The 19,992-nt window shown below is 56.8% G+C and overlaps 1 protein-coding gene across 5 annotated transcripts in view; it reads right to left on the bottom strand.

The window, feature by feature from the left end:
- Nucleotides 1-19,992, bottom strand: part of LTBP4 (latent transforming growth factor beta binding protein 4) — a 36,200-nt gene that overhangs the window by 10,158 nt on the left and 6,050 nt on the right. The window contains exons 1-27 of one of the 5 annotated variants that reach the window (XM_019629800.1): nucleotides 19,580-19,853; nucleotides 16,086-16,277; nucleotides 15,675-15,922; nucleotides 15,495-15,597; nucleotides 15,025-15,099; nucleotides 14,800-14,922; nucleotides 14,100-14,264; nucleotides 13,225-13,374; nucleotides 12,986-13,093; nucleotides 12,267-12,398; nucleotides 12,057-12,182; nucleotides 11,127-11,252; nucleotides 10,353-10,595; nucleotides 9,773-9,898; nucleotides 9,565-9,684; nucleotides 8,484-8,612; nucleotides 8,130-8,255; nucleotides 7,617-7,739; nucleotides 7,292-7,423; nucleotides 5,636-5,767; nucleotides 5,431-5,556; nucleotides 4,178-4,324; nucleotides 2,568-2,834; nucleotides 2,196-2,267; nucleotides 1,758-1,886; nucleotides 1,416-1,562; nucleotides 256-408 (exon numbers count right to left, since the gene is read on the bottom strand). In XM_019629800.1, the coding sequence (XP_019485345.1) occupies nucleotides 256-408; nucleotides 1,416-1,562; nucleotides 1,758-1,886; nucleotides 2,196-2,267; nucleotides 2,568-2,834; nucleotides 4,178-4,324; nucleotides 5,431-5,556; nucleotides 5,636-5,767; nucleotides 7,292-7,423; nucleotides 7,617-7,739; nucleotides 8,130-8,255; nucleotides 8,484-8,612; nucleotides 9,565-9,684; nucleotides 9,773-9,898; nucleotides 10,353-10,595; nucleotides 11,127-11,252; nucleotides 12,057-12,182; nucleotides 12,267-12,398; nucleotides 12,986-13,093; nucleotides 13,225-13,374; nucleotides 14,100-14,264; nucleotides 14,800-14,922; nucleotides 15,025-15,099; nucleotides 15,495-15,597; nucleotides 15,675-15,922; nucleotides 16,086-16,277; nucleotides 19,580-19,829 (3,970 nt within the window). In that variant the 5' untranslated portion in view covers nucleotides 19,830-19,853. Of the gene's footprint in view, nucleotides 1-255; nucleotides 409-1,415; nucleotides 1,563-1,757; nucleotides 1,887-2,195; nucleotides 2,268-2,567; nucleotides 2,835-4,177; nucleotides 4,325-5,430; nucleotides 5,557-5,635; nucleotides 5,768-7,291; nucleotides 7,424-7,616; nucleotides 7,740-8,129; nucleotides 8,256-8,483; nucleotides 8,613-9,564; nucleotides 9,685-9,772; nucleotides 9,899-10,352; nucleotides 10,596-11,126; nucleotides 11,253-12,056; nucleotides 12,183-12,266; nucleotides 12,399-12,985; nucleotides 13,094-13,224; nucleotides 13,375-14,099; nucleotides 14,265-14,799; nucleotides 14,923-15,024; nucleotides 15,100-15,494; nucleotides 15,598-15,674; nucleotides 15,923-16,085; nucleotides 16,278-19,579; nucleotides 19,854-19,992 lie in introns of those variants that run through there. The other 4 variants (XM_019629804.1, XM_019629802.1, XM_019629801.1 and 1 more) reach the window with 4 other exon arrangements.

The raw sequence follows: 19,992 nt of genomic DNA, 5'->3' as shown, positions 1-19,992 counted from the left end.
GGGTTGAGAGACCAGACCTCAGAGCCCCATGGGACTGGAACTATGGGACCTGCTGATAAGACTGGGAGGTCTTTGGGATGTGACTTGGGGACTAAGGGACCAAGATAGGCTGGGACATAGGGGTCTGAGGGGCCAAGTTTTGGGAGATTTGGGGGGGGGGGTCTAATGCTGGGTCTAAGACTAAGAGACCTGAGGGCCTGGATCTGGAGTCTGTGGGGCAGGGCCTCTAAGTGAGGCCCAGGCAGATGACAGTACCTGAGTCCTGGGCAGGGCAGAGGGCACAGTCCATGCCCCAGGCCTCCCCATAAAGGCAGCAGCACTCTGTGTAGGTGGCTTGGCGGTCAAGCCGAGGGCGACTGCACACAAGGTCAGCTCCCACTTCTTGCCAGCACACTCCCAGATTGTCATCTGAGGGCAGAGACAGCATGTATCAGGGTAAGACCGGCACCTGGATCCTCCCAAATGCTTGGCCTGCACCCATGTTGGAGCAGGCCAGTCCATCCTTTGCCTATCACTAAACCCCTATCAGCTGTGATCTGACTCCCAGAAGCCCTCTGAGGTAATTACAAAGTTCTGGATTGAGGACAGGGCTTGGTCTGACATGAGGCTGTCATATAGGAGAGAGAAGAGGGTTTCCAATGGCTGGGAGATAGGGTCTGAGAGGGCTCTATCCAAGCCTGGCCTCTGGAAAGCTGTGTGAACTTCAGGCAGTTCCTTTTCCTCTCTGAGCATTGTTTGAATAAGTCTCAGGGTGCGAGGGGATGTGGTAGGAACAGAAAGTGGAAGAAGAGAGTCTGGGTCAGTGGGCAAAAAGAGAAAGAAAGGACCCAAAGAAATAGAGACAAACACATCCAAACTGTCAGAGATTCAAAGAAAAACAGGAAAGCAAAAATGCAGAGAGAGAGACAGAAAGAGACAGACGTAGAAACAAAGATAGACCCAGAAAGTGTCAGAGAAAAACCTAAAGACAGAAACCTACAGAGGGGTGTAAAGAATCAGAGATACACAGGGAAATAATAGGAAATACTCGTAAGTCTTTAGTACAATACTTAGTAAGACGGTCCCGTTCTGTCCTTAAAAATGAAATTCCTCACAACCACTCTATAAGGTAGGGCTACTGCCAATCCACCCAACGTGCACAAAGAAAGCTGGCGTCCAAGAGGCGATACGCAACGTGCACGTGTACACACGGCCAACATGTGGCAGGCTCCTCTTAAACCTTCACCTTTAACCACCAGGACAGTTGGCCTCTAGGAGACAGGGAGACAGACTCAATAAAGTTTGAGGGGCGTGGCCCTTGTGAAGGCGTGGCCTGGGTGCTAACTTCAGGCTGAGTGAGGGGCTGGAAGGCATAGGCAGTATCGGGGCGGGGCGTAATAGGCTGGGCGGGGTGAAGAGGGCTTGGGGGCGGTTACCGAAGCTCTGGCTCTCGTTGGAAACGCAGCGGCGCCTTGAGCCGTCCAACACCAGCGGGGGCTCACAAGTGCAGTGATAAGAGCCCACTGTGTTGACGCAGCGTCCGCCCTCACAAGCTGGCTCTTCATCTGCGCACTCGTCATTATCTAGGGAGGGATGGAGGGAGTGGTTAAGAAGCAGTGCTCTACCCTTTCCCCTTTCCCCAATGCATGGACAGTGACAAATGAAGTCTAGACTCCAGGAAGGACTTCCTGCTGGTAGTGGCCACATTCCAGAGGGCGGCTGGCGCGGTCGAGGGTTGGGGAGAGTCCCTTGGGGAATGGTGGATATGGGGCTCGTACCGACGCACTCCAATCGCTGGGTATGGTAGTAGTAGCCGTTGCTACAATAACACGAGTAGCCTGGGGCCGTGTTCACGCACACACCACTCTTGCACACCTGGTCTCGGAAGAGCTGGCACTCGTCCACGTCTGTGGGAAGGATGGTCAGAGGCGCGCCCCCATCAACAGAGATGGCGGCAGGCCAGGGTTTGGGGGGCGCTGGGTGGAGGGAGTGTGTGGCTTTGAGGCATGATGAGGGAAGAGAGAGACAGAGAAATGGCAATAGAGTCTAGGGTAGACACAGGGAAAGATGAAGACAGAGAGATAGAAGATGGGGGTGGGGTGGGCTGGGGGAGACAAAAACAGATAGCGTGAGACAGAAATAAAGAAAACAGAGATAGGGTGAGCTGGAGATGGGCCTGGGGCTGAATGTGGGTGGGGTTTAAAGTCTGGCCTCACCTCTCCGGAGGCTTGGGTCACTGCTCGGCACCAGGTAGCCCCGGCCATGGGGGCACAGGGATTGGTATTCAGCTGCACATAGAGACAAAGGTGAGCCCAGACACCTGCATCCTAGCCCCAGCCCTGCTCATGCCCACCTATCTCAGTGCTTACTCTGGCCCCATGCCAACCCTTCACCACCCCAGTCTTCAGCCCTCATGCCTGTTTGTGCCCACCTCTCAGCTTCATGCTCATCGGGCTGACAGCTCACCCTTGCCCTTGCAGTACCAGTAGCTCAGCCCTATGTCCAAATGTGTCCCCTGTCCCAGCCCCATGCCCACATATTTCCACCCAAACCCTCAGCCCTGTGTCCACCCAGCAGCCCATGCCCACCTGTCTCCGTGCTCGGGCACTGCTGGATGCGGCAGCCGCTGCCCCAGCCCTCACCCACAGTGCAGCAGCACTCCTGCCATGTCACATTCCGTGCTAGGATGTTGTCACATGCATCCGGAGCCGCTGTGTCAAAGTAGCACTCCCGGCGCCCGCTGCCCACAGGGACCTGCCTAGGTGGGCTAGGCCGGCGGGGTGGGGGTGGCGGGGGTTGCCTGGCTGGCAGACCTGGGCTGGCAGGTGCATGGGGCTGAGAGGCTGGGAATGTGCCTGGGGAGACAAGGGGCTTTAGCCAGCGTGGGCTGAGACTCCAGTCCCCATGTTATAAATGGGGAAACTGAGGCCCAGAGGGCTCCCAGCCATTAGCGGCAGAACCAGACTCCACTCTGTCACTGTCCCTTTCTCCCATTCTCACCCACTGTCATTTCTGCACCTCTTGCCTCCCTACCTCACACCGTCCCAGGTGGCTGGCCCATTACTGTAACTGCAGTTTAGGCAGGAGGAGGGAATTACCCTGGCCTCCTAGATGCCTCCCTGAGTCCTCACATCCAACATGTCTCAAACAGGCCTCAGAGTCTTCATCCCCAAACCTAGGCCTGGGTCAGGGCACCTCTCCCCAACCCAGGCAGCCCCACAGCCTGTCCACTTGGCCTCATGAGTGTTTCTCCCACCTGTCCCTCCACCCCCTTCCTTGGCTCCTGCGTTGGTCCAGCCCTGTCCTCTGCCCAGTCCCTACCTCAGCCTGCTGCCTAGTCTTCCAGCACCCAGGGTCACCCCCTCCAATGGCAGCCAGAGGAAGATTCAAAGTCTGATTATACCCACCTCCTGCTCAAAACCCTTTCATGGTGCCAGGCTGACCTCCGGACAAGTCCAGCCTCCTGAGCATGGTGAGTCAGTGTGACCTGGTGCTGGGCTCCTTCTGCAGCCTCATCTCTCCCCACCCTTTCCCTTGCTCTGTAAAACCTGCCACCCTGAACTTACTTCAGTTCCGCCAACATGCCAGGCCCTCTATTGCCTTTGCCCTCGCCCTCTGCCCAACTATCCTCCCTCACCCACTTGGCCTGGCTCATTTCTACTTATCCTACTGCTCTCAGCTCAGACATCCCCTCCTACAGGAAGCCCTCCCTAACTCTTCTCTCAAGCTGGAGCAGGTACCTGCCTGCTCTGGAGTCCCACAACCCAGTAGCCTTTCCCCATGACAGGCTCATTCTCTCTGGCCTGTGCTTCCTCCATCCCAGCTCTGATTTCTCTGGGGTGTCTCTGTCTGATGATATCTCTGTCTGTCCCCACTGGATTATAAGCCCCTTCAAGGCAGATTGGTCTTCCCTGGTCACTACTGTGTCCCCAGTGCCCAGAATTGGGCCTAAACACAGTGGATGCCCTGGGAACATTTGTTGAACGAAGCAATGTGATAAAGTCAGGCAGGGCCAGGATCTACTTCTTCTGACGCTGAGTCCCAGTACCCAGGTTAACCCACGTGTTCTGAAGCTTCTTCTTGTTTAAAACAATGGCATTTAACTGATGGCAGCTGTCCACATTAGGAATGGTAGACCACATTGTTTTTCTGTGGGGCCATCAGCCAGCAGTTAAATAGACAGTGACATCAGTCTCACCAGCAGAAGTCCTCGGGGGAACACAGCGTCCAGTCATGGGGTCAAACTCCTCAGGGCTGGTAGGGCAGACACACAGGAAGGAGCCTTCTACATTCTCACACAGGGCAGCGCCACACACACCCTGTAGCGTTTCACATTCATTCACATCTGTGAGCAGGAGACAACAGGGGACAGGGAGTCAATAGTGGGAAACTTCTCTGATTCCAAAGGTCTAAAAGTCTGAGCTTTTAAACACAATGGGAATTTTAATGGCTCAGACCCACTTATCATCTGGTGACAAACCCCGAATTTCCCTTGGGAGCCCCCTGCTCCTTCATTTTTAACCCATGTGTTTTGAGCAGAGCTACATCTACTCTGAAGGGTGGGCACAAGTCCCAGGCATGGCCTACCAGATTGCTGCATTTCTCTGGTTCAGAGATAGGCAGTGACCAAGCTGGGCCAATCAAAGCAAGTCCTGGGACTTTGGCTGGAAATATCAAGAAAGAACCTCCCTCTGTAGTTAGGGTTGTCAAGATGAGGATGTTAACCAGAGATGCTAGGGCCACTATTGTCATTGTGAAAAGAGAGTCTTCCTGAAAATAAATGCAATAGAGAAAAGCAGAACTAAGAGAAGGAGCAGCCTTGTTATAATTCCTGGATTCAAGTGTGCCTGAAGTTCAAATATTCCCAGGACTTACTGGTTTTAAAGAAATAAAGCCTGTTGTGTTGGCATCTGTCAAAACTTAGAGAATGTATAATTAAAATTCATGCATTTCACTGTATGTAAATTGAACTGCAAATGAAAATATCTATAAACACATATTGAACTCTGGTTAATGATATGCATACTGAAGAATTTAAGGGGTAATATACTGCAATTTAATTTTAAATCCATCCAAAAAAATTAGGTGGATTCATGGATAGATATATGAGGAAGCAAGTGATAATATGATAATAACAGAATATAGGTCATGGTCTTTGAATTTGCTGTATGTTTAGAAAATGTCCTCATAAAATGCTAGGGGAAAAATAAAAATTTTTTATGTACACTTAAGATCAGTGCATTTTACACACTTTATGCATGAATTTTTTAAGCATCCCAAACTAAAATCTGAATGAAGAAGATTTCCTGATTGACACAGAGATGATCTTATATTCTAAGGTCTAAATTCCATACCCCCAAAGTTCACATTGTTCAGATCTATGGTGAGGAACAGGGCCTGACCAACCTCTTCCCCACCCTCTGTCCCCACCCACCCCCTGGAGCCCCGTACCCACGCAGTGACGCCCGTCCCGCGCCCCCTCGTAGCCCTGGTCACAGAGGCACTGGAAGGAACCAGGCAGGTTCTGGCACATGGCATGGGCCCCGCAGAAGGATCGGTTCCGGCATTCATCCACATCTGCAACCAGCAGACAGTCAGGCCATTGCTGGACCTTCTATCCCCTCCATAGATCACCTACTGCCTGATCGACACCCACCCTGGCATCCGCCTCCTGGCGTGGGCTGGTAGCCAGGGTCACAGGCCGGTGTGCAGCGGTAGGAGCCAGGGGTGTTTTCACAGCGTTGGGCCCCACAAATCGCTGGGCCATATTCTTGGCACTCATCCACATCTATAAGAGTAGGGACACGGTGAAGGAAAGAGAGGGCAATCACAAGCTTGGATTCACAAGTTCCCAAGGCCACTTTCAGTTCCATGACTGAAAAGTCTCTATGAATCTGATATTTTAGGAGTCTGGGCTTATAAATATCGAGAGCAGTAATAACTCTTAAGGCATCATTGCCATTTCTCAAATAGCCCAAACGTGGTCCCAACTCAAGGCCTTTGCACTTGCTATTCCCTCTGTCAGGGGCATTCTTCCCTCAGCTATTTTCATGACTTCCTCCATCACTTCACTCAAGTGTCTAGGTCAAGCCCTCCTATTGCCCCTCCCCCCAACTGCCCTGTCATCTCTGTCCATTTATTTTGCTATATTTTCTTCCTTAAACTTGATAGTATATCTATGTATTTATTGGTATGCCAACTGTCACCTTTCTAGAAAGCAAACTCCACAAGAACAGGGACTTGGACTTGTGTCTTTGTTCCCCAACGCATCAGGGCATAAACAGTGCCTGAAACACACTAGGTGCCCCCAAATTGTTGGCTGAATGAATCTTGAATTAATTTACCTATTGATTGTCTCCCCTCCCTCAACCCACCACCCCCAGAATGTTAGCTCCATGAGGGCAGGAATTTTGTTTGACTCATTGCCTGTTGTGCCCCCAGTGCCTGGCACATAGCAGGAGCTTCGTGCATTCTTGTGGAATTAGTGAATGAGAGCCCCTGATACCAGGTTTCCATGAGTCAGAGGTCTGGCAACCAGAGAGTCAAAGGCAGCCCACAGTCATTTCATTTGTTCCACAAAATGCTGACCCATACTCCATCCAAAAAATAGATTAGTCCCAGCCTACTCTCTTGACCAGTACCCTGCTTGAACCTGCTGGGGGAATGGGGCAGAGTGGCTGGGAGGTGAGGGGTGGGGAGGGGTGTGGATGGGTGGGAACTCATGGAGAATGAGACGAGTAGTCAAGGGGTGGTCTGAAGGTGCAGCAGAGACTGAAAGTTGTGGGCCTGTAGTTCCCAGTCCTGGAGAAGTCTGAGGAAAGACAGTGGAGCTTAAGAGGGCAGGAGTCAGTGCTTGGAAAAACCTTTTGCACTGGGAAAGGATGGGTTCCAGGACAGCTGGAAGTAGAATGAGTGATGAAAGGTGGGAAGAGGTCCAAAGAGAAAGGGCCTGAAGAGGGAGAAACAGATACTGTAGTTTTAATCAGGTTAGAAAGGGGGAGAGAGGCTAACAGTTAGGAAATGTCTTACTGGGGTAGAACCCAAAATGTGAACTGTGCTCAACTGGCAGAGGGGGCTTGGGCTGCTTCTGGGAGCGAGGCTTGGCTTGGTTCCTGATAGGAACCCCCATCCTTCCACCTGACCTCCACAAGAAAATACAAGGACACACTGGTGGCTTATTTCTGGAATTGAGATAGGGAGTTAAGTGCATTGGTTGGGGGCCCCTTTCCCTCCACCCAAGTCCCTGAGGCAGGCATTCCCCAAGGGAACCAACTCTTGCAACTCATCACCGGGTCGGGGGCAGTAGTCTCACCGTCACAGGTGCCCTCAGGGCCTGCGTGGTAGCCAGGTTCGCAGTCACGGACACAGCGGTAGGAGCCGGGAGAATTCTCACAACGCTGGTTCCCGCACAAGGCTGGGCCCCGCTCGCGACATTCGTCCACGTCTGAGGGGTGAGGCAGGGCAGGTCAGATGGGGGAAACAGGGGAGGCAGGGAGGCAAAGGAGAAATGATGGGGGAGTCAAGGAGGGAAGAGGAGGGTCAGGAGGGGAGGCGGGGGACGCAGAGAAGAGGGCAAGAGAGAAAGTAGACGGGAGGTAGAAGAAGAGAAGTTATCAGGCCGCAGCGGGGCCTCTCACCCAGGCAAGAGGCGAGGTCTGGGCCGGCGCGGTGTCCAGGAGGACAGACGCACTCGAAGGAGCCGTCGGTGTTGGTACAGATGCCGCTCTGGCAGAGATCCTCCTCACTGCACTCATCCACATCTGCAGGACAAAGTTCGAAACGGACCCACCTCCTCTTCTGTGTAACCTCCCAGGCCACGCCCCACCACCGCTCTTTTCCCGCCCCTCTCGCTTCAAGGTCTTTAACACCTCCCTCCACCTCCTTAGGCTCCTCCCTCCCTTGCAAGCCCCACCCTCCGGCCCCATCCTTTCCAATCACTGCCCAGTTATCCAGATCTCGCCCCTCCCCTTCCCTCTCCAAACCCCGCCCCTCCCTGCTCAGCGCCAGGAGGCTCCACAAGCCGGGTCCCCATAATGCATCAAGACCCCAGCCCAAAGTTGAGACTCTCTATTCCACCCTCTTCTCCTTATACTGCCCTTTCCTGGTATAAGCCCACCCTTTAGGGATCCATTTCCAGCCTGAGTACCGACCGAGGCAAGTGGCTCCGCGGGGTCCAGGCCGGTAGCCCGGGGCACAAGTACAGGCAAAGGAGCCGTCGGTGTTGAGGCACTCGCCGTGGGGGAAGCAAAAATCGCCCTCTAGGCACTCGTTCACGTCTAGGGCACGCGAGAGATAGGGCTGGGGGTCACCGAACCCGCCCCCGCCCCTCCGAGACCCAAGCCTCGCCCACAAAGCGGCAACCCTGACCCCAAGCCGCACCCCAGATGGCTGGTTTCTAAGCTCCACCCACAGCCCCTCGGTCTTGCTTCACCTCCGCAGCAGGCTTCACCTGGAAACCCAGGCCCCACTCCCAGGCTCCCTGGCCCTTGCCGCACTCTGCTCACCTGTGCAGGGCCCTGGCCGGCCAGGCGGCGCCCGGTAGCCTGGCGCACAGCTGCAGCGGAAGGAGCCTTCGGTGTTAGTGCAGTGACCATGCGGTCCGCAGGAGGCTCCGGAACTGCATTCGTCCACATCTGTGGGAACCGGGGTTTTCAGAAAGGATCCAGTGTAGGGACACACGGGACGGATCCCTTTGGGCAGAAGGGTCTGGAAGAGGTGGTGGGAAGTGTCTTGGGTTGGATATAAGGTGAAGGCTCAATAGCAGAAGTGGGTTGAGGAGACCTGAGTTCCCTGATTCTGGGGAACGTTATTGGGGGTCCTGTGGGTCAGGGTTTCCAGGAACTCCCTGTGCCAGGATCCTGGGGTCAGGTGAAGGGACTCTGGACTGGGACAAGGGTCAGAATTTAATTAGGATAAGGGGTCAAGTGTTACAAACCAGGATCATTGGATGACATTCTGCAGTCAGGGGTCAGAGTCAGTGACTGAGACCATTTAGGGTCAGGGGTTACAGTCAGGGTCCAGAATTCTGCCTCTAGTCAGGGGTTGGGGCCAGGGATCATGAACCCAATCAGGATCCAGGGAAAAGACTGAGTAGAGGCAGGGGCAATAAAAAAGTATTAAGGGTCACACAGAGCCACGGGTTGTGGTCAGGAGTTATGGTTAGGTCAAATGTCACAGTCAAGTTCAGGAGTCACAGGTTACATACAGGATCAGGGGACAGGTAGGGTCAGGAGTGTCACAATTGCTATCAGGGTTGTGGTCAGAGGTTATCAGCAGGGATCATAGCTAGGTTCAAATATCACAGTCAAGTTAACCTTAACTTGTCACAGAGTAACCTGTCACAGAGTAAGCAGATCACATTCAGGGTTTGTGGTCCAGGTCAAGAACTGCAGTCTGGGTCAGGGGCCCATAGCCCTAGGTCAAGAGTCACAGTCAGGCTCTGGGGGCTATGGTTCAGGTAATAGGATTGACTTCCAGGTCAGGAGGATACGTGTCAGGTCTGGGTTTTAGTTCAGGGGCAGGGATCACAATCTAGATCAGAAGTCGTGATACAGATCCAAGGTCACAACCAGGGCCTGGTCTCACCAGTACATCGGCCATGGTGCAGGCGGTAGCCAGCAGGACAAGCCCGGCACTGGAAGGAGCCAGGGGAGTTGACACACTCTTGCCCAGGGCATGCCAGGTGGTTCTCACACTCATCCACATCTGGGGGGCAGGGGAGAGGGTGGCCTTGAAGGAGTGGCCCAATGCCCCCTTCACCCATCCAAAGTCCTCCCTCCCTCCCCGGCCTCACCCTCGCACTCCGAGCCAGCGGCGTTGGGTTGGAAGCCTGTTGGGCAAACACACTGGAAGCTGCCTTCTGTGTTCTCACACCGGCCGTACGCACAGGGCGGGGGGCTATGGGCACACTCGTCCACATCTGGGGGAGAGGGGACCAGTGGGGCTTAGGAAGAGGCGTGGACCCATCGCCATTATCATCACCACGCACCCCAGCATTCCAGTCTGGAGGTAGTTTCCTGCACTTTGCCCAGACGGCTCCTTCCTCCAAGGGAAGATACCGTTCTCCATTTCCCACATTAACGGTCCCTCCAGTTGCCAGTCCAGGACACCATCTCCTGCATGTGGCCTTCCTGCCTGAGTTGTCCCCTCCTCAGGGGTCCCACAAACACAAAAGTATCATCCAAAAGGGAAGGAAAAATAGAGCACCTTCATATTTGGAGAAAGGAGAGAAGATTCTGGAGTCAGATCCTCCCCACTCTCTCAGTCCTCCCATCCCTCTGCACTGAGCCCCATCACCCACCTCTCTGCCCCCCAATCATGTCGAATTCCCACAGCAAATGGGGGTGGAGTGTGCTTGGACTCAGCACCCTCACCTTGGCAGGGGGCCCCTGGCCCTCGGGAGCGGAAGCCAGCAGGACAGGCACAGTGATAGGAGCCTGCTGTGTTGTCACAACGGCCTGGTCCACAGGGTGATGGCTCCTGGGCACACTCATCCACATCTTCTTCACATGCTGAGCCCCGGAAGCCAGCCGGGCAAACACAGTGGAAAGAGCCGGGCAGGTTCTCACAGACCCCTCGGCCACAGAGGCCCGGGCTCTGGGTGCACTCGTCCACATCTGCAGCGGGCAAAAGGCATGTGTCACACTTCCTTTATGCCTCCCTGACCTTCATCACTTTGACTTTCCACCTGACAACCAGTCCCCATCACTCTGCACTCCATCCTCCATCACTCTTCCTCCTTGTCTCCAACATTCTGCTACCCTGTCCCCCGCCCCATCATTCTAACTCTCCATCCTCCATTCCTTTTATTTTTTCAATCCCCATTAAGCTGCCTGTCTGCCTCCTAGAACTCTGCCTCTCTAGTCCCTACCAATGGGCCTCCTTCTACTCGGTCCCACATAACTGACATCTCCATTCTCCGTGACTCAGCCATACTGTTTCCCATCGCTTGGCCTCTCCTTTCCCATGTCACTGCCTTTACAGTCATTAGGCGGTACGTCTGGTTCTCAAAACCTGGCCTCTGTCTTCCATCAATCAGCCTCTCTGCCTCATTGCTGTCTCTCCCTGCCCCACACGTTCCCTGCCATCACTGCCGCTCTATCCTGCCCTACATGTCCCCCTCCTTTATGCCCCTCCCAGGCCCTCACCCTGGCAGCCGGCTCTGTGGGGCGCAGCCTGGTACCCAGCAGGGCACACGCACAAGAAGCTGCCTGGCGTGTTCTCGCAGCGCCCGCGGTCACAGGGCGGGGGCACACGGTGGCATTCGTCCACGTCTGCGGGCACAAAGCGGGAGGCTGAAACTGGGGCAGACACTCCCTCCCGACCGCACGTCGCCGGGAGGTGGGGAAGGCAGGGGCGGAGCCAAGCTTGGGCCTGGGCCGGGCTGGGCGGGAGCCAGGGAGGGTAGGGAGGGGCTCGGAGTGGGTAGGTTTAAGGCGAAGGCGGGGCTTGAGAGGAGAGGGCAGGTCTAGGGCTGGAGAACCCGACAGGCCAGAGGTGGAGGGGAACCGTGAGGGGGGCAACTTGTGGAGAGCAGAGCCTGGGCAGGGCAAAGGCGGGAAGGAAAACTTTGGGAACCGAGCAAAGGGGAGGGAGGAGAGTGGGAAGGGGAAATCTTGGGACGGGCACTGGGCACTGGTGTGGCAGGGTGAGAATCGGGGTCGTGGTCAGGAGACAAGCTTGGGCAGTTGTAGGGCAGAGGTGGGGCCTGGGGGCGGGAGGAAGCTAGTCCGGCATGTGGAAGGGGCGCGGCCAAAGGTTTGGAATATGGGGGGCGGGGGGAGGCGAACGGAGGGGCGGAGACAGACATGGTCCGAGTGAAAGGTCCGGCCGTAGTAGGGCAGGCACTCACCCCCACCGGAAGGGCCATCTGGGCCAGGAAGGGGCAGCAGTGGGGCTGAAGAGAAAGCGGGAGCTAGCCTGGGGGCAGGGCCAGGGGCCAGGGCCGCAATAGTAGGGCCGAGGGGGCTTGGGGAAGAGTTGGATAGCGGGAACTGCTCTCCAACAGCAGGAGCGTGGCCTGGACAGCAGGAGCGGGCAGGGGTGAGGCCTGGAGCCGGGTGGGACGGATTTCTTACCCAGGCACTCCGTAGCCCGCGGGCCGGCTCGGAAGCCGGGGCCGCACACGCAACGGAAACTGCCTGGAGCGTTTTCGCAGCGCCCGGGGGCACAGGGTTGGGGCACACGGCGACATTCGTCCACGTCTGAGGGCACAGAGGGGATTGCTCAGAAGGTGACCAAGCAGAGCCCCTCTGCCTTGCCTCCATCCACCCATCTTTCTGGCTCACCAATGCAGTGTGTGCCCTGTGGGCTGAGCCGGAAACCGGAATCACACGCACAGGTGTAGCCACTGGGCCGCGGGATGCAGCGTCCCCGACCGCAGACCTGGGGATTGCGCTGACACACACCCACGGAGGGACCTGGGGGGTGTCCAGTCAGCTAGGGTCCAGTCACCCATCTTTGAATCCTCTGTCCCATTCATCCCAATACAATCCCCTCAAACCCTCTGCCTAAAACACCCTCATGTATGTCCCTCCCCAAGTCCAGTCTTCCACCTCTGATCATTCTCCTTTATCGTGCGATGTTCTCATCAGATCTTCTGCCTGAATCCCCCATAATACCACCCTAGTCTCCATTTTTTTTAAATTTTGCTCTTCAGTCCTCTGCCTGAGATACGTTCTTAGTGTCCTCATGAAAAATAAATATTTGTCTAACATTAACTGAGCACTTACTATGGGCCAGACACTTTAGAGACAGCTGATTGAGTCCTCACAATGATCCTCATTTTACAGATGAGGAAACTGAGTCTCAGAGAGGTGAAATGACTTGCCCAATTGACAGAGAACTTGAACCCAAGCCTATCCAACTCCAGCTCCTTGTGTAACCACCACTAACCCTCCATTCCTTAATTCTTCTGACTGTGACCTCCCTATTCTATCCTTGGAACCTCCCCCTAGGGCCCTACCTGTAATACCCTCATCAACGCCCTCCATTCTCTCTACTGCACCTGATTCAGAGACCTCAGGACCAGTCCAGGCCGGGATGCTGGGCAGGGGACGCTCAGGACCTGGCCGGGGCTCAGGTCGGGGTTCCGGGCGATGGGTGGGCAGAAAGCCTGGTGAAGAAGGGGTATCATTGAATGGAGAGCTGGATTTGGGTGTCCCTGCTCCTCTCTCTCCTCCTTTCCCTATGGGGATGGGGCAGCCCCTTGGAGACAACACCCCCCTCCTCCAGAAGCCAACTTACCTATGGGTGACCGAGGAGTGGAGGGTGGGGCACGGGGCTGGCTGAGGGACACTCGGGGTGGCTCCTGGCTCAGGGGTCTGGTGTTGTAGCGGAGGTCAGATGCTGAGTAGTGGTACCCAGGGCCAGCGGGGCAGATCTCCCGAAAACCCTCTGGGAACAGGAAAGGGAGGGAAAGGAGCAGAAAGATGGCAGGAGAGCAGGAGGCAATGAAAGAGAGAGGGAGGGAGAGGGAGAGGGGGAGAGAGGGAAGAAGGGAGGAAGAGAGAGAAAGAGATACTCGAGGAGAGTCTAGGAGTCTAGGGTCTGGCCTAGGCTGGGGATGGGGCTTGGCTTGGGAGTGTGTCAGGGGTTTGGGTTAGATTCTGGGATAGGGTAGTACTTTGGCCAAAGAATGAGAGATCTCAGAGGCCAAAGTGTTTTTCCCTATTTGGGATGGTGGCAGGAACAGGGGTTGAAGGCAGGGTCTGGTTTAGGGTCTACAGATGAAGGCCAAGAAACAGATCCGTTAAGGGGTCTGGTTTTAGGCAGAAGGTAGATTTCCATTGAGTTGTCTCAGGGAGGGGCATCTGGGGCGGGACCCAAGGCAGAGTAAAGACTGAGGCACTGTTTCAGGAGCTGGGGGCTCCTGAAGGCTAAAGCCTTGGGACAGGGTTGTGCAGGTAGTATATCGCAAGGGCTAGGATCTGCCAAAGCTGGGGTGGTACTCAGGAGACACAGCCTGACTTCAAGGTGGTGTGTCTCAGGGGGTGGCTGTGGCCAAGGATGGGGTGGGGCCCAACCTGGTTTGAGGGCTGTGAGCCTCAGGGCCTGAGGGCAGGACCTAGATTGGGCACTTTGTGCCAAGTCTAGGGGTAGGCCTGGCAGGAGGGGCTCACCTGAGCCGAAGGGTGGGCAGAGCTGGCAGCCGCGACCCCAGGCTTTGCCCACGCGGCTACAGCAGCAGATTTGTTTGGTGATGTTGCGCAGAATGGGCAGCGAGCAGCCACCGTCGCGGAGCACGCGGAAGCAGGGCCCCTTGGCCTCTGAGATCACATGTTGGGCTGGTGGAGGGGGAAGAAATTCGTCAGGGTGGGGTTGGGAAGGTAGTGGAACTAGGGGATCTGGGAGGTAGGGCAATGCTCCCAGGAAGAGTTTGGTGGGTGCAAGGGATATCCCGGAGAGGTCTGACAGGGCCTGAGTGAGAGGTCTGGAGCGAGGGGTCTGGAGGCCTGAGAAAGGTTTGGGGCCTAAGGAGAGTCTCAGGGGTGAATGAGAGAACCTGAGAGGATCTCAGGGTCTGAACAAGGTCTAGTGATTGAGGAAGATGAGGGGATTTCAGGGGCTGAGAGGAACTGAAGGAAGTCTGGGGATCTAAAGGGATCTGGATCTAAAAGGTCAGAAAGGTTCTTAGAAATGACTGAAGAAGGTCCAGAAAGTCTGAGAAGGATCTAAGAGTGACTGGGGGAGAGGGACTTGGGTGTCTGGGAGCATCTGGGGGGTGTTTAAGGGAATTAAAGACCCAGGGATGATCTGGGATGGGGTCTGAGGGCAAGGCTGGACATGGGACCCAGCCTCAGCCCCCTCTTGGTGGCTCACAGATGCAGCTGCTGCGGGATGAGTCGAGCAGGAAGCCATCGGGACACACGCACGTGTACCCGCCACGCGTGTTTGCACACTCCCCGTGTTGACAGCGCCGACCCGTGGCGCACTCATCCACATCTGCGAGGGATCGAGGAATCCATGGTCTCAGAGGCTTCAGGGACAAACTCCCTGCTGGCCCTGTCCCTAGAGCCAAGCCCTTCCCACCCCGTCCCAGCTCACCTTCGCAGGATCCATTAACCCTTTCAAAGCCAGTTGGGCATGGACCATCTGAGGCTCCCGCTCGGTTGGAGTTCCCTGTAGAGAGAGAAGGGTGGGCCCAGGGCAGCCAGAGAGAGAATGGAGTGGGCGAGGACGAAAGTGGGGAGGGAGGGACTAAAAGGTGTTAGGTGCGGTTTGAGTTTAGGGTCAGCCTTAAGTTGGCAGTCTGACAGAAAGCAACGTGGGAGGTTCCAGGAATGTATGAGTGGGGCCATGGCACAAAGGCGGGGTGACAACTGAGGAGCCAAAGTCAGATAATAGAGGGGGCGGTCCCAGAACGGTACGGATGGATTTAGACTGGGAATGATCCCCACAATGGGGTAGGCGTGGCTAATTTGTCAACAGGGTTTATCTATTCGTAGAGTACGGTGAGCAGCGGGGTTCTCACCCCTCCCCCGCTCCGAGCGTCTTAGGGACGTCCTGGGGCTTACCCAGGTGCTCCGAGCACGACTGACAGTCGTGAACGCCCCAGGCTACACCAGCCCCTCTGCAGCAGACTTCCTGTGTCCGGAGCCCGGGCAGCGGGGACGCGCACTGTGGGGAAGTGAGTGGGTGAGTGCGCCCCCGCGTGGTGGCACGCTCGGGGCCCCTCCCCACAGCCCTCCTCTCACTTCGCCTCTGCGCAGCTCCTGAAAGCAGTAACCGAAGCCCGAGGCGTCGGAGTAGGTGTCCTCGCGGGGCGCATTCTGTGCCAGCACCGTGTAGGGCGCCGCCGCCTCCGCCCGCGCCGCCGCCTCTGCCCGCGCCACTGCCTCGGCGTCTGCCACCTCCCAAGGGCCAGACACACGCTCCACCTGGTGCACTACCACGGACGCCTCTTGCGGGTGTTCCACGTGGACGCTCACCATAGACGCCACGCCTGGAGGGAGGCGCAGGGCAAAGAGGTGTCTACCTGGGATCTTACAGATTTGGCTAGGAATGGGGGAAAGGAAGCACTGGAGAAGGGTACTCAGAAAGCAGGAAAGATGGAGGTCGAAGGAACGGCGAGGTGATGGACAGAGGGGTTGGAGGGGACCCCTCACCGTGCTCGTCGTCGCGGTGGTTGGCCAGTGGCATGGTATACACGGAGCGGGTGAGGCCCGGCATGGCTGGGGCCGGGGGCCGGGCGCCCGAAGAATGCAACTGGCAGAATTTGCCAGCGAAGTCCGGAGGACAGAGGCAGCGGTCAGGCTTCACGCACACACCGCCGTTGTGACAGATCAAGGGACACAGGACTGGGGAGAAAACGAGGACCCTCAGGGTCAGTAACCCTCCTGGAAGGCAACCCTGGGGCCAGCGCACCCAAACTGGCTCAGTTCCTAATATTACTACACCCTCAAAAGTATCACTCAGTTCTAAGTCGCTCTGCCTAGAGCTGTGTTGTGCCACCCTCACCAATCCTTGGCCACTTGCATTGACTGGGTCTAGTCGTCCAGACCTCGATGGTATAGCTCTGCCCACTGGGTCCGCTCGCTCTGTCCTCCAGCTTTTCATTTACTTTCATGTCATCCCACCCTTCCTCTGGAGTCACACTTTCAGGCTGAGCCCTTGGTGTACCAACCCCGCCCACACAGTGCTATCCCCTCCCGTTGGCTCAGCCCCGCCCACTCTAGCTTTCCTTAAGCATTTGGCCCCGCCCATCTCATCGTCCGGTTGCCACTTTTACAGTTCCAGCCCCGCAGACCCAGCTAGTCCCCATTGACTAAAGCCACATTTTAGTCTCTCCCTGGCACCACACCCCCCTTGCAGTCCCGCCCACATCACCTTCTTCTACCCGTGGGATACTAAACTCCGCCTATCTAGGCGCCTAACCCGCTGCCCATAGCCCCGCCCCCCTCTTTCCTCATTCTGATTTGACGGGACTCACTCGTTTCCGCCCCTCACCCCACCTCTCCGCTATCTGGGCGTCCTAGCTCCGCCCACCACGCTTTGTCTCCTCCCATCTCCTGTTTGGCACCGGCTCCAGAGTTCTAGCTCTGCCTTCCCGTCTCCAGTAGCCCCGGGGTGGGGCCACCAGCGGGAACGCGCCTCCTTTCCCCCTCTCTGCGCGCCCTCGCTGGGCCCCAGGCCACCTCTGGGCGGGGCACTGCCAGCTGTGCGGCGGGGTAAACAAAGAGAGGGGTGCAGCGGGGGTAGGGCGGTGGCTCCGCATTCCGGATCCTTGGGGAGCCCTGGGCCCGCTGAGCCAAAGAAGGCTGGACTATCCTGCTAGGGCACCCCCTCCCTTTCTCCCCTGGAGAGACCGAGAACAGCTGGAGACAGCTGTGCGGAGGGGAGGAAGGGGGCAGGCAGCCGGGGCCACGCAGGAAGGCGTGTGTGGTATTGTAAGTCACACACTGGAGAGAGGCAAGCATAGAGGGACCCCCCTCAAATTTAGAAAGGTAAAGAGACTGGACTCTTGGGAAGAAAACAGCTAGAGGCCAGTACTCTGGGGTTCAAAGACGGCTGAAAGTTTCTGGAATGGAAAGGGAGCCTAGCTCAGAGGAAACTGAGGCACGCATTTAACAAAAGGAGTCCATTAAGTCCTTTGGGGAAGAGTTACCTAGAAGACAGGACTTTAGTGCCTTCTATGGGATGGCCAGTTTGAGGGTGCTGAGAACCTTACCCCAATCCCCCTCCCCACAGGCTTAGATGGAGAAGTGTGATTCCTGGGAGTTACCAGCAAGTACATGACCGCCTCAATTGTCTGGGAAGACTCTAAAATACTTTGGAATCCCCCTTCCCCTCCCATCAAAGTGATTAGGTGCCCAAATCTTTTGATTAATGGCTGCCTGGGGAGAGCACAGTGTCTGGGGTCCTCTTGGGAGAATCATCTGATCAAGACCAAGTCTGGGGTGCTCTGAAGATGAATGAGAAGTTCCTGGGGAGGGGGTCAGCTGGAAGACCAGGATTTGGAAAGACAAGAATTAGGAATCTCTGGTGGAACTCAGTTGGAAGTAGAAGAAAATGGTAGTCTTTTGTGGGAAAAGAATTCAGCTAGGGAGTGGAGTTATCAGCGTATACGGTTTTTAATCTGGGGTTTCTCTGGGAGTGAGAAGGAATAGCTGAGGAACAACACTACAGAATTCTCTGGTGAGGGGCACAGTTTGGGGAGATTACATAAGAAAAATGGGAGGGAGGGAACTTCACTGGGGGGCTATTCTCTGGAGTCTGTTGATGGGGGTAGGGAGGTGGTTTAGGGTCTGAAGGCAGAGACTCTTGGCTCCCCTAGTTAGGAGAACCAGGCCAGGAGGACTCCAATGTGCTCTAATAGGGGTCTTTAATTGAGTGGCAGCTCCTGGAGAAGCTTAACTAGTAATCAAGATTCCAAAATAGGAAGGGTCTCTGCTGAGGGTCGTGGTAATCCAGCTAGATCTGGGGAGGGCATTTCCCAGCCTCCCAGGGCATTTCTCTGCCTCCTCTTGGCCTGAATGCAGGACCAACCCCTGCCCAGCTCCCTGAGGGCTCCCACTACCAGGCAAGCCGCTAGATGGGCATGGCCAACTCCATGCCCCACGCCCCTGGAGGAGTGAGGAGCTGAGGACATCGGGGTCCTGCCGAGGTCAGTCTCCCTTCACATGCCCCTCCTTGTGCCTCCAGGGGTTTGGCACCCGCCTGGGCACGGCGCCTGGCACGGGCGCATTGGGTCTGGGCCGGGAAGGAGTGAAGGAAGGAGGGAGAAAGGGGAGGAGAGAGGGAGTGGCAGCAGGCGGGGGCTAGGGCGGGAGATGAGCTCACGCCGCCAGGGCTGGGTTGGCTGGGGGCCAGGCTGGGTGAGTTCTCTGCGCCAGGGGCCCCCACTCCCCACTCCAGAGGGCCTCTGGGGTTGGGAGCAGGTAGGCCCAGACCCCAATAGTCCGCCCACCCCCACACCCTGGGGCTAACAGGTGGCCCGATCTCCCTACCTCACCTGAATCCCCTTGGGCAGGGGGGCTCCCAATCTCCACTGGTGTCTGGTGCGCACCCTCCTCCTGTCCCCACTGCCTCCAGGGGGCGCCCCTTCCCCTAGGCCTCCTATATGGATTTCTGTCCCACGTGTGACCCTTGCCACTCAGGGTCCTGCAGAAACCTTCCTTCTATGGACCCTTTCCGTCTCAACTCTCTTTTCTCACCCCAATCCCCCTCCTCACAGCCACCCCCATCCTGAACTTTCCTCATCCCTCCCACCCATAGATGCAGGAATTGGGACAACCCCCAGGGCCCTGAAACTCTCCCTTAGTCTCCAGGGACCCCTTACTCAGTCTCAGACCCCCTTTCCTTAAGCTCTCAGGTCCCTCAATTCTGGTATCCTCAGTTTTGACCCAAAGGCACGAAAGTCGGTTCCAATCCCCTCACATGGGACGCCACAGGTCCCTAAGAACCCCCATTGCTTGCAAGATCGGGACTCTCAAGACCCAACCCCAAAAGCCAGGAATTTGAAGCTCCCTTTCTAAGTACCCAGAGATCTTCCAGCACTGCTGCACAGGGAATCTGAACTCCCCCATCTGTCTTCCGCCATCTCCAGGGGTTCCTCCTCCCCCTGGGAAACCCTCCCTCGGGACCACCACCCCGCACTCACAGGCGCGAAAGCCGGATCCCCCCGGGGCCGCCCCGCCGGGCGCGCCGCTGTCCACGCTGGTGGCGTTGCGGGGCGCGCAGATCGGGGTACAGCGGGGGCCGGTGGGCCCATGGACGCAGCGCAGGCTGCACACGGCTGGGGTGAAGCGCACGCGGAGGCGCTCTCGCGGCTGGCCCTGTCCGGGCTGCGGCCCGAGCGGCGCTAGCAGCACCAATAGCGACACCCAGAGCAGCCGCGCGCCGCCCGCCATGGCTGCAGCGCCGCGCTCCGCCGCGCCGCCGCCCCAGCCCGCCGGAGGGGCCCGGCCGCGCCCGCCCGGCTCAGGCCTCCCCTCCCCACCACTCCCTCCCCGGCGGCCGCGCGGGGGCGCGTGGGGCTGGGCGCGCAGCCAGAGGAGCGCAGGCTGGGCGCTA

This window comes from Hipposideros armiger, unplaced genomic scaffold, assembly GCF_001890085.2.
Source record: "Hipposideros armiger isolate ML-2016 unplaced genomic scaffold, ASM189008v1 scaffold_867, whole genome shotgun sequence".
Classification (NCBI taxonomy): Eukaryota; Metazoa; Chordata; class Mammalia; order Chiroptera; family Hipposideridae; genus Hipposideros; species Hipposideros armiger.
Note: the sequence above shows the minus strand (reverse complement) of the source record. Positions and strands in the feature narration are given on the sequence as shown.